The 18233-nt window shown below is 37.3% G+C and overlaps 1 protein-coding gene across 2 annotated transcripts in view; it reads right to left on the bottom strand.

Annotated features, from left to right (window-relative positions):
- CTTNBP2NL (CTTNBP2 N-terminal like) overlaps window positions 1-18233 on the bottom strand; it is a 75339-nt gene that overhangs the window by 48050 nt on the left and 9056 nt on the right. For both annotated transcript variants that reach the window (XM_074188440.1, XM_074188441.1), the window contains exon 2: window positions 1206-1313. In XM_074188440.1, the coding sequence (XP_074044541.1) occupies window positions 1206-1304 (99 nt within the window). In that variant the 5' untranslated portion in view covers window positions 1305-1313. The remainder of the gene's footprint in view (window positions 1-1205; window positions 1314-18233) is intronic.

Genomic DNA, 18233 nt, shown 5'->3' with positions numbered 1-18233 from the left:
AAGGATTACACAGTCATACTAAACTGCAACCCTTAATCCTAAAGCATTCTTTTAAGGAAAAGAATCAGTGCTCTTTTAGGAAGGGTCCTATATTGAGTGGCCAGTGTTTCCTACTTAGGCAAGAGAGCAAACAATTTGTGTTACTATAAAGAATCTTTGAAAGCTGAGTGAAGTGAATATATGTGAAAGACAGATAGAAATACACTTTTCACTTAATAAGAATATAAAAGAATTTTGGTTACATTAAAAATAATTGCAGCATTGTGACAACTCAATTTTCATAAAGCTTTTAATAATAACTTAAAGATTTAAGTCATTACAAGTTTCACACAATTTAGACTTGGAAGGGAATGCCAGATTTTGAGTCAGAGGCCCCAAATTCAAATGCTAGCTCTGCCACTTACGCCTAGTAACCCTGGGCAAGTGACCCAGGAGATCCCTTCTTGAGGGATCCCTAAGTCTATGATATTCTCTCCTCAAGATGAAAGCCACACGAGGAGGGGAATCTGGAATCCAAGTTCAGCAGGCCTCAGATTACATTCCCAACTCTTTTTCCCATGTGTTGAAGTGAACTAAATTCCTCCTTATATGATGATAATAGCAAATATGTGGTTCAGACCTAAGTCCTTAGACTCAATAGCCAGTGTCTCTACTACTTAAGAAGATAAACCTTGAGGGACTAGAGACACAATAGATAAAGCTGGACCAGCTGTGTATCTTTGGGCAATACACTTCACTTCTGTCTGCCTCAGTTTCCTTAACCATAAAATGGGAATAATAGCCCCCATCTCCCAGGGTGGTTGTGAGAATCAAATGTGATAAATATTGATAAAATAGCATACTGTCTGACACATAGTAGGTGCTTAATAATGCTCTTCCCCTTCCCCCAGTAAAGACTACTGGTAGAACTAGGCAGAACACAAAGAAAAAAGTTTTTGTCTTTAACATCTCCATCTTATTTACCTTGATTTACTGCTCTTGGGAAATCATTTACTATTATTAAAACATGGGCTCAGAAAATATCTAAAGCCCACTGAGAGGATAAAAATGAATAATAGCAGACTCAAGAGGCCTCTTTAGTAGGGATCAAAGTTTTAAAGAAAGGTAGAATTTCAGAAAATAGGGGGCTCTTTAGCATACCAACATTTGGGTTGAGTAGATCACTAGCACTGGAGCAGCCCTTCCCTTAGCTGTTCAGATCATACCTTTAAAGCTTCAATGACAAGATCCCTTGCTTCTAGCTCGCCTTCTAGAATGCTGAAAAGGGTCAGGAGCTCGGGCTTGCTGAGTTTTTCCAGATTCATCCTGAATGCCTGAAATAAAGACAACAATTAGGATAATCAACAGCATCCTAAAAAACTAAAAGAACAACAATGATGACATAAAATGCTTTGGGGGGGGATTGTTCATTTAGTTTGGAAGTAGCAATGAATGGCTTCTGATTTTAATCAAAGACTATACAATAATAGAAATGAAAATGTACTTTCTTCATGAATCCAAAAACTGCTTATAATGATAATTAAAATTTGTTTTCCTTCCCTAAAAGATACACAGATACATATCTTAGAAAGTCTGGGTAGGTACTAATGGGAAAACCTCTTTCTAAAAGTGATTTTTAAGCTTAGATAACTGTCTCTTAATTTTAAGCAGTATCTGAATATGATGAAACTAACGCTAGAGATGGAAAGTGAGGCATAGATAATAATTGGAGTCAAATACCCTAACAAAAACAAAGAATACATTTATTTTCAAACAAACAATCAACAAAGCATTTTCTAAACTCCTACTATGTGTAAGACATTGTACTAAGTGTTAGGTAAAAAACCCCAACCCAAAACAAAACAAAACAAAAAAACAATCCCTGTCCTGAAGAAGCCTATATTTTAATGAAGATAAAATGTACCCAAATAAGTTCATGACTGATACATACAAGGAAGATGGAAGGCAAGGGGAAGGAGAAAGGGAAAAGCCTCCTGCAAGAACGGGTGATGGAGCTGACTCTCCAATGAAGCTGTGATCTAAGAGCTACAGAAGAGGAAGGAAAGTATCCCAAGCATGGGCACAGCAAATACAAATACTTGGAGATTGGAGATGGAGTGCTGCGTGCAAGAAGCTGAGCAGGTAGGTCAGGAAGGCTAGATCATACAGTGATTGGAAGGCAGCAGAATATAAGGAGATGGGGGTGTGAAGGATTGTAAATGCTAAAACAAAGGACTTTAAATTTGGTCTCTGAGTAAAGGAGCCACAGAAGTTTGTTGAGAGCGAAGTGAAACAGTCAGACATACACTTTGGCAAATCATTTTGACAGCTTGTGGATCATTAGATCACTGGGAAAGACTTAGGAAAGAAGATCATTCGTGAGGTTATAAATCCAGATTAAGAGGTAATGAGGGGGGTGGCTAGGTGGCTTAGTGGATAAAGCATCCGGCCTTGGAGTCAGGAGAACCTGGGTTCAAATCCTGTCTCAGACACTTAATAATTACCTAGCTGTGTGGCCTTGGGCAAGCCACTTAACCCCATTTGCCTTGAAAAAACCTAAAGAGAGAGAGAGAGAGAGAGAGAGAGAGAGATAATGAGGACCTGAATCACGATGATGTCTGTGAGAGTAAAGACAAGAAATGATGGTGTTAAGGAAGGAATGACAAGATCTGGTAGCTGATTGGCTAGCTGGGGAGGAATGAGGAGTTGAGATGATCCTGAGGGTGTGAGACTGGGGGACTAGTAAGACAAGTTTGGAGAAAGACAATGAACTCAGTTGTGTCCATTCAGAGTTTGCGATGCCTACATTTTTGAAAATGTCCAATTTTGAAATGTCCAATAAATGATCAGTAAAACATCATTCAATTAATGATTCAGGCCTGGAGCTGGGGACAGACCAGGGCTGGATATATTCATCTAGGAATCATTTGTAGAGAAAAGGAGCCAATGGGAACAGAAGAGACTGTTAAGTGAGTGATTGTGAAGAGAAATGAGAAGAGGTCCCAGAATAGAGCCTTGGGAACTCTCAAAGGTAGTGGGTATGATACAGATGACTATCAAGCAAAGGAGACTAAGTAAGAACATTCAACCAGGCTGGAGGAAAATGAAGAGAGGGCATTGTAATGGAAACTTAGAGGAAAGAGTATTCAGGAAAAAGTCAATGGATTCAGAGAGGTCAAGGATAAGAATTGAGAAAGGGTTTTTTAAATTTGGCAATTAAGAGATTGTTACTTTGGAGAGAACAGTCTCAGTAGAATGTGGTGGTCAGATTACAGAGGGGTTAGAAGAGAGAAAGAGAGAGGAGAGGAAATGAAGACACTGAGTATAGACAGCTTGTTCAAGGAGGTTAGCCAAAAAGTGCGGGAGATATATAGGACAATTATGAGGAGGGATGCTAGGCTCCAATGAGGGTTTTTAAAGAATGGGGGAGGGGGGCGGCTAGGTGATGCAGTGGATAGAGCACCAGCTCTGGAATCAGGAGTACCTGAGTTCAAATGTGGCCTCAGACACTTAATAATTACCTAGCTGTGTGGCCTTGGGCAAGCCACTTAACCCCATTTGCCTTGCAAAAAAAACTTTAAAAAAATGGGGGAGGGGAAGCTTAGGCATATTCGTAGGCAGTAGAAAAAGACTCAGGAGATGAGGAAAGATTGATAATAAAGGGATCATCCTGTTGGAGAAAATAGGAGGGATATGATCAAGGATGCATGTGGAAGGCTTGACCTTGGTAAGAACAAGGGCCACCTCTTTAGCCATTTTTTCAAACTTGTCTACCTATGAACTTTGGGCAGCTGCCAAATATTGCATTATAAAACTGGACATAGTAACAAAGACTTTAATCATGGGCATAAATAAATATACAATGCTTATGCTTTCAAGTAATTTTCTATGACAATACCTTTTATTTTACTTAATCAGTTCATATCCCTTCACTATTTTACACCTCTTGGAATGTACTCTTATATGGCAGACATTCAATAATTTGACAAGGTTAATTTCCCACAAACTACACACAGACTGCAATACATTCTGTGAAGGACCTTCTTTAAGTAAAATAGTTTCCTTTAGGTGGTAAAATTGTAACTTGTCTGTTTCCTCCTAAACTCTTCTTTTTTAGATTCTTAATTAGCTTTCTCATAATAGTTTGCTTTAAACAACCTTACTTGTTCATATATCCTTCAGTAATCCACAAACATGCATTTTGAGCCTTTAAGAGGTTCATAAAAGATTCACTGACTCCTTAATATGACTCGACATTAGGTAAATATGTGTGAATTAAGCATCACTTCTACATAGATTATGTAAGAGATGCAGAACCTTATTCTGTTATGAGACTATACTAAATAATATAGTGTATTGTGAGAAGTTTTACTATAGGTGCAGACTCCACCAAATTGGGAATTCCAATAATGAAACTGGAAATCAAATGTTTGCTCTGCTGCTGTCAGTTGTGTGGTCTTAGACAAGTCACTAAAGCCCCTCTGAGTTTCTTAACTGTAAACTTGAGATTTTAAAAATTAATTCTGTTTAATTGAGGACACTGAGATTCAGCAGCTGGACAGAACTGGGGTGGGAGTACAGGGCACCATGCTATCTCCTAAGGGAATCATGAGGAGTTTTTAATTGATTTTTGTGTGATTAAAAACCACAAATGGAAAGGACTGGAAGCAATGTACATTGAACACATTAAAACATAGAATCAGACCTGAAGCCACCATTATCTAACTTTTATACAACAATATAAATTCTAAGAGGGAAGGGGCTGGGTCTTATACTTCAGATTGGATTTTATGGAATATTCACTACATGTTCACTGGCTATATAAGTACTGGTTATATAAGTCCTAAGACAGCAGGAACATATTTGGTAATCACAGATTTCTACATGAACCGATCATTATCAAATAGGGCTGAACTTGGGAAAAAAATCTATGTTGGAACCTGTGATTTTAGGCAAGTAACAAATTTTCCTGGTTTAATTTTTAACAAAGATATTAATGCCCACCACAGAACTTAGCTCTGAGGGTTGTTGTGAGGAAAGTGCATTATAAAAAGCCAAGCAGCATATAATGCGAGTTATTATTCTATCTTCTATTAACACCTTTACCTGGAAGGTGGCAGTCAATGACTAGCAATTGAGAAATCTGGGTAGACATTCAGGCTCTGTTACTAACCTGGGCAAGTCACCCAACCCTTTGGTGCCTCATTTTCCTTATCTGTAAAACGAGGGTGGTAGGTTATAAATTCCAAAGTCTCTTCCAGTTCTAATATCTTTTTCAATTACATATGAATGAAATATAATTTGCCAGAGTTCCAAATTTATAAACAACTAACTCGGATCATAAGACTATCAAAGCTGTTTCATTTTTACTTTTAAGAAAGGAAGAAGTAGATTTGTTATAATCTCCAGGGTCACTTAGTCATAAACCAGCACCGCCTTAAGCCAGAAAGAATCATAATCTTTGCTGGAGGACAGAGACAGCAACAGTCTCACTTGTTATCTGTGTACTATGTAGATAGAAGTTTCAACAACAGAAGTTTCAACATCTTAAAGTGACCTCATTTGGTCTCAGTATGTGTATGAAGAAAAAAGGAAAGAAATATAACATAAGGGGTATCACCAAAATTCTGTGTTGGGAAGAATCTTGGAGGCAAATGCATACCTTCACAAGTTTCCTTCTATAACACAGCTGACTAGTAGCCCCTCAGTCTTTGCTGGAAGCCTTTGAAAAAGAGGAGATACACACTACTTCTCTAGTCCACCGCTTAATAGTTTTAACTGGTTAAGAAACACACTTCTTAAAGGACCTCAGTGTAAATTCAAGAATTACCTGGCTGGCATGGTAATTTTGTAGTTCCTCTCCCTTTATACAAAACAAAACTAAGAATTTAATTTCAAAAGTATGGGTTTTTAGGGGGCAGCTAGGTGGCGAAGTGGATAAAGCACCGGCCCTGGAGTCAGGAGTACCTGGGTTCAAATCCAGCCACAGACACTTAATAATTACCTAGCTGTGTGGCCTTGGGTAAGCCACTTAACCCCATTTGCCTTGCAAAAAAAAAAAACCCACCTAAAAAAAAGTATGGGTTTTTGTACCTTTACAGAATACCACGTATTTGACTCTAATATGAACATATTTTAGCTCTACATTAATATTTATGCCCTGTTTAAATATAAATGAAAAATGGTAAAGGTATAAAATAGAATTTTCAGGACAGCAATGACATTCTTGGCCTGGTACTAAATCCAATAACTGGCAAAGCCTTATAGTTTAAAACAAAAGCTCCTAAATGGGAAATGTAAGCTCTTGTGGTTTTGGTTCAAATTCAAGGAAAATGGGCTATTTTTAAAAAGGCTGCCAGCATGGTTCAAATAATTTTATTGTCCACATAACCATACCAAACAAAATTTGGCACATCTGATAAATATTGAATTTCATTATTTCTAATTTGTTGGGAAAATTATAGTTTTGATACTGACAAGAAATAAGATATCAACCAGACCTCTAAACAGAAAGAGAACAAGGTGAAACACTATCCTTTCATGCCAGCTATCATCCTATTTTTCTTCAATCCTTTGAGACTAAACTCCATGAAAAAGTCATCTATGTTAGATTTTTCTATATAATTCTGTTAATTATTTTCTATTTATCCTCTATATAGATTTGTTTGTTGTTTTCACCCTTAGATTACAAGCTCCTATTTTTTTTGTATGCCCAAGTGATGAATCTAATACATGTAGGTGTTTAATAAATGTTTAATTGACTAACTGGAATACCTGCAAAATCATCTTCCCTTTTATAATAAAGTTTTAGCCAAGCAGAAATTGGTTTTTTAAAAACCAGTCTTATTTTAAGATAATTATTGCCATTAAAAACTTTAAAATTTAAATAAAAATTAATAAACAAGGAACCAGACAAATGTACTTTTGTTTGAATGACCATGATTCTGTGATGTTCTCAGGAAGAAAAATACCACAGCTACAAGGGAACTTTTGAGACTGCTAAATTAGGGTATGGAAAATTTTTATTTAAGGAAAAAAACCCCAAAAAACATCCCCTCAAAAAAGCCCACTCTCAACTTCTCAATTTTGACTGTTGCTAATGAGTCACCAGCTACCTCCCAATTATTTATTTTCAAATATGAAGTGCTGAATTTTATATTTTTTTCCCATTTTCATAACAAATTATACTAAAACAAGTAAATTTTTGAAAATTATTTAATCCTGTTAGCCTATAAACTGGAACTTAAATTTCAGGTATAAACTTAAAAGTCAATCTAAAATAATATACATCACTAATGAGCTAAAAATAATCTCAAAAGGAAAAAGAAGACATAACTGCTATCAAAATTTGTCTGACTTGGCTAAGAAATAGCCACTTCTCTTAACTGGTCACAGTTTTATGTATGAACATGTAATCTTCTAGCAGGAAGGGGCTAGTCTTTGCCTTGCTATCATCCCCAGTGTCTGATGTGTGGTTAATACAGTAAGGACAGAAAAGGAAGTGAACATCCCAGCCTGCTACTCATAGAGTAGTTTTTAAGAGTTCAGAAATTACACTGGTAGGATCCTACATCCTGAGATACTCCAACAGAAGATGACTCAAGGGCTTTCCAGACGAGAATGCAAGGAGAAAAGTTAAGTTATTTACAAAGTTAAGTTATTTACAAAGAATAAACTGATCATAATTTCACTCACAATTTCATATTTTAAAAAGACCAGTAGAAGAGATATAAGAGAAGACAGGTAATTGAAGAGGAAAACAAAAGTGCTAAGGTCCAGTAAGAAAGGCTAAATTTTTGTGTGTGGAAATCCTGGTATGAGGAATGCCTCCACTGATAAAACTGCAAACCATCTACATTTTAGTAGAGAAGACCTAAGGCGATGCCTGAGGTTCTTAGCATTTAAGAGATGTGTTCTAGGACACAAAGTCAAAAGTTTCAAAGGCAGGATTTCAACTTGGCCTCAAGATAAAGGGGAGTAGTACTAGGCTTCAGAGAAGGCAGCAATGTGATGAAAGAAAAGTACATGGTCATTTTAAGGCAGCGATGTAATGAAAGAAAAGTACATGGTCATTTTGCCATTTTTTCCAGCCCTAGATATATGAATGACCGAGAATTAGAATTTTGGGTCATATAATATGCAAAGAGGAAATGTTCCAGGAGTTGGGGGATGGGAAAAAAGACACAGCAAGTAGAATTTGAAAAATGAAGAAAAAAGATAAGGGTCCTTCTCTCTGGTTAAGGATGAGGCTCCTCTGGTAGCTGTCATAATCTTCCTTTTTAGTGTTCATTAAGTTCCATGATTATCTTTGTTTTAAATATTTGGTAAAAATAGAGGTAATTTCTCCTTCTTTGTGGAATGAATGAAATGACAGTAACAGATTAAAGAGGTAAGGTAGGAGACTTCTGGCTAAGATGGGTAATTGAAGAGCTCCCATACCCTTAGCAACTTCCAAAAAAGATATGATATGGAATGATGAAAAAAATCAATAAGCAACTTTGGCTAGTAACTTATTCTTCCCCAGACTATGCAAAAAGTTAGATGGAAACTCATAAGCAATAGAAAGTAAGACTTTTCAGAAAAGCCAGGGACTCTGCTCAGGAAAACAAAGTTGGAAGCCTTCCAGCATGGAGTCCTGTAGCCCGCAAGATTCTAGCGGAAGGTTCCACTCTAGAAGGAAGACAGTGAGAGTAATGATTATTTCTTTCTTAAATTAATTATTGAATTAGGACTAAGGTTTTCCCTCATATTTCCTCATTCAGAAATCAAGCCCTGTAGGCTATTCAGACTTTGAAGTGAAGGACTGATTAAGGAAATGAAATCTTAAGTGAAACTTACTCAACAGAAAAACTCAGACCTGATTAAAAAGTAAAGAAATTCTAGTCTAGATGAATTAGTGGATTCCTGCCCATTGTGTTTTAGTCAGACACATCTGAGTGGAAGTAGATTCCCTTTTTGTCCAGATTACCCTAGATGGGGGTGACACAGGTATAGGTATAGATCATGCTTTGTCCAGTGTGATCAGTCACCTTTTCCAGACCCCCATTACAATAAGCCCATTTCTTATTTTAATTTTTACTCTTTCATTACTTATTAACCAATCAGAATTGATTTCTACCCTCAGGAACACCCACTCTTCCAAGGTTACAGAATCACTGATAATTACCCAGAAATTATTTCTTACTTTTTATATGTCACAACAATTCAGCAACTCCACTGGGAACAATTCAGCAACTCCTGTGCTCCAGGCAGAGATTACATCAGGATACCCCAAGTCTATGGTCACTGAGGTACCTAGCATTCTGATGATATCATGTTACCATTCGAATGGAGGAAAGATCTTAATGTCTTCAAAGGGTATGAAGTGAGATAAATAAGAAAAACAGAGAATCTGGGAGAAGGTGATTGGTTCTCTTGTTAGGAAGTTATAAGGGGAAATAAAAGGAAGTTTAAAAGGCATATACTTGTGTAGAATGTTAGAAAAAGGGAGTTGAAACTTGCTTACTTTTTCCTCCTGTGTGACAAGAAAAGTACACACATATATGGAAGGAGTATGGGGAAGCTGGCATTAGGCAAACTTCATTTTTCATCTGTAGCAGACAAGGGAAGGTTGAACACAGAATTTAAGAGTTAAGTGTTGAAACATACCAAATACAATAGAAAAAAAGTCAAAGAAGATGTTGGGTGAGAGGGAGTATAATTCTAGGAAAAAAATAATCATAAGCAAAACACTCCCTGATCCTGAAAAGGTCCATTTAAAGAAGGAAAAGACATGGAAATTTAGAGAGTTCCCATCAAAAAAGCAATGGTTGAACAAATTATAGTATGTGCATGCAATAAAATGTTACCTGTTTTATGAATATCAAAGAGATTATTGTCAGAGAATCCTAGAAAGTAAACCCTGATGCAAAATGAAGTGGGCAAAACTAGGAGAGCAATTAATACAATATTACTAGCACTAAAAAAGAAAAATTTGGAAGATAACCTATGATCAAAACAATTAATGATCAACCACATCTCCAGAGGATTTAGGATGGAGAATGCTATCTATTTACTAACAGAGAACTGCTGGAGTTAAGGTGGAGGAAGACCTACATTCTTGGATATGACCACAGTGTAAATTTGTTTTGCTTAACTAGGATTCTTTGCTATGATGTCCCTTTCTTGACTACTTGATCTGGAATGCTGCAGACTCAGCAGTTCTGGATACAAGCATGATATGACAAAGTCTGATACAATGTGGGCTCTTTGTGGGATAGTATAGTTAGATGTACTTGGAAAGAGATGAAAAATTAGCCTCAGAGAATGGTAATAAATCAATTGATGTCAATCTCAAAGGCCTCTGTCCTTGGTCCTGCTCTAATCAACATTTCTTTCTTTTTTTTTTAAAGGTTTTTACAAGGCAATGGGGTTAAGTGGCTTGCCCAAGGCCACACAGCTAGGTAATTATTAAGTGTCTGAGGCAGAATTTGAACTCAGGTACTCCTGACTCCAGGGCCAGTATTCTAACCACGATGCCACCTAGCTGCCCCCTAATCAACATTTCTTATCAAATACTTAGTGGTAGTTAATATTTTGAATGGCAGAATAATGGTCCAAAAATATAAGAAACTATAACAATAGATTGTGCCTAAGAAGTGAAATCTAATCGAAATAAATGAAAAGTCATAGGACTTCAATTTTTAAAAAGGCAGAACTAAAAAAAAAAAGTGGCTAGATGACTAGTCCATGTGGTGAAATGGATTTTGGAGTTTGGAGGATAGAAGCTAAAAAGTCTGGCATGGCAGTCAAGAAATATGATCTTATAGAACAGCATCCAGGAAGAAGGAGGACTGTCCATATGGATAAGTATTTATTTGCAAGGTGGTAGGGATAAAAAAACAAAAACAGGGGCAGCTAGGTGGCACAGTGGATAGAGTACTGGCCCTGGAGTCAGGAGTACCTGAGTTCAAATCGAGCCTCAGACACTTAATAATTACTTAACTGTGTGGCCTTGGGCAAGCCACTTAACCCCACTGCCTTGAAAAAAAAACAAACTAAAAAAAATAAATAAATTGAATTTAAGAAAAAACAAAAACAAAACAACATTTACAAGGAGCTTACATACTGTAGGGTGGAGGTTAGGGCTGTAAAATGTGAAAAACAGTAAGGAAAATTGAGAAATTTAAGGGAGGGGAAAGATTCAGGAAGGGTTTCCTAGAGGAGGTGGTATCTAAGTTAACCCTTGAAAGAAGACCAAGATAAATACTCTAAAATCACTAATTATTAGAGAAATACAAATTAAAACAACTCTGAAGTTCCGCTTTACACCTTGACAAAACTGAGGGGAAAAAATGAAACCAATAAATGCTGGAAGATCAATGGAAAAACAGGTACCATGATGCATGACTGGTGAAGCTATGAACTTGTCCAGTCATCCTGGAAACCAATCTGAACACTTCTCTAATAGTTATTAAGACGTACAAAATTGATTCAGAAATATCATTATGAGGTCTATACCCCAAAAAGTAGACACAGGGTATAAGTGGGAATGGCTGAACAAGTTATGTTAAATGAATGTGACAGAATACTATTATTATGTAAGAAAAAAGATGAAGGGGATGAACTTCGGAGAAACCTGGGAAAACATATTCAACCAACAGAAGTGATCAGAAATAGGAGAACAATTCATAATAATAGCAATCACATTATAAAGACAAACAACTCTGAATCACTTAGGAATGCCAATTGAAACAATAAAAAACCATTTTTCTAGAGGTTTCATGATGAAACATGCCACCTCCACCTCCTGATAGAGAGATGATCATGAACTCTGTACAGATGAAAATTGTTTGGGGGGCACATGAACAAGGTAGGAATTTGTTTTGCTTACATGTTTGGTAACAGAATTTTTGATGTTCTTACTTTCTCAATGAGAAGAATACCAAAAGAAGAGAGTCTGGGAAGGAGAAAGGAGTTTTGCTTGCAAATAAATATAATGATTTTAAAAAAAAAAAGAAGAGAAGGATCTTGGCAAACAGGATAAGAGGAGAGTATGCGTTAAGCATGGGGAGTAGGTAGATATCAAATTCAAGAACAGTGAGTCTAGTTTGGATGTAATATAGAGTTCTGGAGAAGAGTAAGAAATGAGGCTGGAAAGGTTGAGGGAAGCAGATTATGGAGGATTTTAGGTTCTAGGTTAAGGTATTTAAATTTTACACTCTAGGCCATGGGGAATTCCCAAGCATTGTTGAGCAGAGCAGAGAGTGCTGGTCTGTCACAATCACAAATGAGATGATATGTGTAAAGTTCATAGCAAAGATCCTAGCACCCAGTGGTGGAAAGCAGACTGGAGGAAGAAGACTGGTTTGGAGAATATGCTAATAGTATGAAGATTGAGGCTGTGAATGCAGGTGAGGGATGGAGATGGGGAGTTGTGCAGGAAAGATTACTAGAACTTGATGAAAGTTAGCAGCAATATGTAAAAGAAAAGCTAAGTGAAGCAAAGCTTTGTTAGTAGAACTCTCCAAAGTGAAGGAGGTACAATAAGTGGAATTTCTACTCTAGTTGAGCATCTGAAATAACTCATCCGGCCAGTTCACTGAGAAACTGGAGGATGTCCAGAGGATAGCAACTAGGAAGGTGAAGGAATTCAACACTGTATGAGACTGGTTCAAGGAACTGGGAGTAGCATTTTTAGGGTGGAGAAGAGAAGACGGGGGGCGGGGTTTAATATGATCACTGAATTCAAATATATGGGAATGGTCATAGAGATGAAAGATTAAGACATACTGCTTGAGTCTAAGGAACAAAATTAAAATCAGTGAATGAAAAAAATACAGACTTTGACTCAACATAAGGAGATATTTAATAACAATTAGAACTGTCTAAAAATGGTGTGGTTTAGCTTAGGATAATGGATTATCTGTCACTAATGTCTTTAAGTAGAGACTGTATAACTGATTGTTAAGGATGCCATGGAAAGGGTTCATGATTTGTCTTAAAGAACTGAGTTTATAATTCTATCTCACAAACTTGTTGCCTGAATGCACTGCCCTAGTCTAAGGTATATATATATATTAAGATGTATATGTGTGTGTGTGTGTGTGTGTGTGTGTGTGTGTGTGTAATAGATATGTAGCTATATTCAGCCTCACACATTCATGAAAAATAGTTATCTACATAATCTTTTTTTTAAAAAAAGTAACTTTATTTCAATATTCTGGGATATTATATCCATTTAAGGACTAAGTATGGATCTCAGTTTGGGTTCTCCACAAGAAGTTTCTAAAAATGAGCTTTAATAGCATGCCATTCTTTCTACTTCCAGGCATACCTCCCACCAAGTCAGGGCCTGACCATAGACAGAATCTTCTAAAGTATGTCTCAAGCTGGGGGTTGTGAGTCTTACATACCCAGAGCAATAGTACCATGTTACTCTTTTTGTTGTGATCCTTTATCTCTTTGACCCTGTTTTCTTTCTCTTTCTCTCTCTTTCCTTCTTTCTTTCCTTTCTTTCACAAACATTGATTGAAGTTATCATCAGTGTGTCAAGCAAGTATTAAGCAGGGGAAATGATGAATTTTAACAAGATTAAGTTCAATTCAAGAAAGCTATTATCTTCAAAGTAGTATGAAAAAACCAAGAGAACATTGCACATATTGACAACATAGTGTGATGATCAACTGTGAAGGATGCAGCTCCTCTCAGCAGTTCAGAGATCAAGGACAATTCTATGAGGCCTGCTATGCCATCCACATCCAGAGAAAAAACTGTGGAGTCTAAATGCAAAGCAAAGCACACTAGGTTCACTTATTTAAAACTTCTTTTATGTTTTTCCTTCCTTTCTCATGGTTGTTTTCCCTTAGTTCTAATTTCTCTTTCACAACATGCCCAATATGGAAATATGTTAATCACAATTGCGCTTGTACAACTTTTACCAGACTGCTTGCCACCATGAAGAAGGGGAGGAAATGAAGGGTGGTAGAAAATGTGGAACTCATAAATCTGCAAATGGATGAATGTTAAAAAAAAAACCTACCTTTGCACATAATTGGAAAAATAAAACTTTAATTGAAAAAAAAAAAAAGTAGTACCAGCAAGACAATGTGTTAGGTCCTAAAGGAAACAAGTACAAAAAGGAAACAGTATCTGCCCTCCAAGATTTTTCAGTAGAAAAGGGGAGGAGACTGTATAAGAAAGGTACATAACAGAAAGAGCATCTAAGTCAATACAAAAGGCCTCCAGCGAGCAGTGTCTAGTCTGAGGTAGATAAGAGGGAGGAAAGGAAGGCACCTCAGACAGGGACCACTTAGACAAAGTTAGAGACCAGAGGTGCACTGTCTTGAACTACAACAAAGTGTGTATAAAGAGAACGATCAGGAAAACTGGCAGGAGGAAGGCAGAATCCTAGAGGCAATAGTCACTATAGATAGTCTTACTAGATAGTGTTTGTAAGGGGAGGGTGGGAAAGAGAGAAAGAGGGTCAGCCTTCTTTGAAAATTAATTTTCTTATCTTTAAAATGAAAGGCCTGTATTAGATGACCTCTGAGGTTCCTTCCAGCTCTAAATTCACCATTTTATGATTGTTCAAGGATAGCTCACGACTCCTCAGGAATATCAATTTGGTAGCTCTGGGGAAGAGACTGGAGACAGAGACACCAATTAAGAAGCTATTTCCCTAGTCCAGGGGAAAGCACGACGTGGGCAGAGGCTATAAAAATATAAAGAACGCCATGTATGTGTGAGAGATGTAGTAGACAGAATTCACAAGCATTTCTCAAGCATCTCCTATACCCCAGGTACCAGGCAAAATGCTGAGAATACAAAGAGAAAATGAAACCATTTTTGTCTTCAAGAAGTTTTAACTCTCCAAGGAGTACCACATGTACAATGAATTCAAGGCCATTTCTATGGGGAAGACTAGGATTCAGAGGGAGGGAGAAGAGAAGGATAGAGGGCAGCTCAGGAAAGACCCCTGAATTTAAGTCTTGAAAGAAAAGAGCGATTTTAAAGAGGTTGAGATGAAGAGGAGTCCATCCAGGAAGAGGGGAGAGTCTGTAAAGGCAGAGAGATAAGAGAATGAATGTTATATTAGGAATTGAAAGGAGTCCATTTATCTGGAGAGAGTACCATGTCAGAAGGAAATCTGGAAACATTGGCTGGAGCCAGAATGCAAAGAAAATGCCAAACACAGGAGTGTGTATTTGCTCCTAGGGTAACTGGGAATCACTAGTATTTGATCAAGTAGAGAAATAACATGGTCCGGTCTAATGCTAAGCATGGGAAATGGAAGAGACGGGATGATGACATCTCAGAAGAGGTGGGAAACTCTGAAAAAGGTTTGGATCTGCTCAGAGATATAATGAATCTTGTTTCAAACATTTTGGTTTGGGATGCCGATAGGATATATAGGGAGAGAAGTAGAGCAGAGATTTGGTAACATGAGACTGAAGTTCAAGAAACACTTTAGGGCTGAAAAGAGACTTGGGGGCTATTTGCTGAAAGTTTGACATGGGACTTGATCAAGTCACTAAGGCAGAGAATGTAGAGAGGGAAGAGAATCAAGTTTAGAGGGAAAACAAACTCTCAATGTTCCTCTGACAGGTTGTCATGAACATTCTGGTTCTTCTTCCTTCCTGGACGGTATTTTAGCTGTATTGTTCTGCCTAGGGTTTGTTTCTTTTATGTTCCACAAACCTAGCTCTGAGGGAGGGATTGACTCCCCCTGGATGGGTTTACTGGTCTGCTCTGTTTCAGATGGAGTTTGGGCAGCTAAAAAAGGAAACACCCCAAACAATAGCAATGGCTAGGTACAGGAGGGTGTGACAGGGGTGGAGTACAGGTAAGATTATATGTTTGTGTGAGTAGTATCTGGGTGTGTATGTCTAGAGAAACATTGGCCTTCCCTACTCTTCTCTCCGCTTCTTCTCCCCAAGGTCTGTCTCCCTAGCCTGTCAACTCAAAGACAGTAAGGAGAAAAAGCCTGGACAGAATTATTGATTTGGCAAAGCTTTAAGAATAATTCAAGATGAGGGAAGGGGACTAGGAAGGGAGGGTGGAAGGAAACTGTGTAACTTATAAATATGCATGTGGATGAAAGTTGAAAAACTTTCATAACGTAATTGGAAAAATATCAATAAGAAAAAAAGAACAATTCAAGAGAACTTACAAAGATCTAGAAAAAATTTCTCTCATTTAGTTCTTTCAAAAGTATTATTACCTCTAGCTATTCCAGAGAATAAATCAGATAATTAACAGACAATTCCAGAGAATAAATCAGAATTGCTAAATTTGTCCCTTAGTACATTTTCAAATAAATTTAGGAAAGTCATACTTTCTTGAGTTAGAATTGCCTAAACTGAGATTAAGAACATATAACAAGTATTTATTACTAGTGACTGAGAAGGGTTATAAAATTTAGGAAAAGTCAGTTCATTCAAAAACTAATCATTTTCCCAGGATGTAGGAAAAAAACACTATTTCCCCTTTAATGAACAAAATCTCCAAATGGAATATTAGTTAACTCTGAAAACCCTAGTCATTATACATCTATATATTATAAAATCTGAATTTTATCAGTTAAATAATTTGTTTCTATGAGAAAACTAGAAAAAAGGTAATCTTATTAATTTGTGAACAGCATGAAACCAAGATATCATGAATGAGCATCCAAGCAGTTTATTGCTCTGTTTAATAAATGGTTGGGGGAGGGCAGTCAGGTGGATAGAGCTCCAGCCCTGGAGTCAGGAAGGCAGACACTTGATACTGTATCACTGTATCACACAAATCACTTAACCCCATTGTCTTGTAAAAACAAAAACTAAAAAAAAAAAAAAAAAAAAAAAAAAGGTTAGGGCTGATTGTTTTAAGTACTAAGAATGGAATCTCTGCCAACTGATGACTAAATTGCCACCAAATGGCAGGTAAATCCAGGACCTCCAACCTAATACCCACAGCACCCGAAGGTTTTAAAGAGAGCAGGCAACCTGGCAAGTTGAAGTTGCAAGACACCAGGCATGGGCTAAAGGGAGAGAAGAGGTAGCATATGACAGTCAAGTCAAACTACTATTATCACCTTTCCTTGGAACCTCAGGGTGAAAGTCTTTGGAAAAGCATTGTCCCCAAGACCACTGGCCTAGAATCAACCATAGCTCTGAGCTCATCATTTGAGTATGCCAATCCCTGGTAACCAACTGTCACAGTTGGGCAGTGGGGTGGGGTAGGATCTTTCAACCCAGGGCCTACTACTTCATCCTGGAGGCAACCCCTATGGAGACATCATCTGGAATCTGCTTATGCAGGTGATGAAATTATCCCTACTGAAGACTGAGAAAAGAAAGTTCTCACCACCAGAGTCCTTGGCATTGCCAAATGGTTCAGTAGTGGAAACTGTTATGATTTTTGGCTGAAATGATATTAAAAGAGGCATTTTTCTTTCCTAAGGACTTCTGAACTTTTCCATCTGACTGGCAGCGGCTCATTCCCCCCATAGAACATTACCTCTTTTAGAACCGGGGCTGTTTAATATTATATTTTATATACATAGCCTAGTAATATCTTTGTCCATAGTAAGTGATTAATAAATGATTTTTCATTCACTGATTTATTCATCAACACTACCTAGATAATGTACCATATAAATTTGAGTTCTTTACCACAAAACCATAACTTTCACATTCAAAAGGTCTCAGATATTTTGTCCTTTACCATTTTCTGGATCCCAATAAGTGTCATTTGGACATGATGGGCAAGACATGAAGTTGCTTCCCCAAATGGAACCCCTCATCTCCCTTTCAAACCCAACCTTAGTTAGCCCTTAAATTCTGCTTTGAAGATGGCAAAGAAAAGATGTTAACAAAAGCTCTATTTTGTGACAGGGTCTAAACAGTGAGCATATCTTATAATACTTTCCAAAAGAAAGGCATTTCTACCCATGCTATTTTCCTAAGTTGTAAAATCAAGGTATAAAATTCACTTTGCGATTACAAACTCTCCCACAACACTCAGCAATGCAACTTAGCTTCACTACTTTCAAAGCAGCCTTTTCTGAAATGCAATTAAAAGATATACTGGCGGGCCAGCTAGGTGGCGCAGTGGATAAAGCACCGGCCCTGGAGTCAGGAGTACCTGGGTTCAAATCCGGTCTTGGGACACTTAATAATTACTTAGCCGTGTGGCCTTGGGCAAGCCACTTAACCCCATTTGCCTTGCAAAAAAAAAAGATATACTGGTGATACTCCTGTCATAAACTAATTAACAGTTAAAGTTAATTT

Source organism: Macrotis lagotis, chromosome 5 (genome assembly GCF_037893015.1).
Source record: "Macrotis lagotis isolate mMagLag1 chromosome 5, bilby.v1.9.chrom.fasta, whole genome shotgun sequence".
NCBI lineage: Eukaryota > Metazoa > Chordata > Mammalia > Peramelemorphia > Peramelidae > Macrotis > Macrotis lagotis.
Note: the sequence above shows the minus strand (reverse complement) of the source record. Positions and strands in the feature narration are given on the sequence as shown.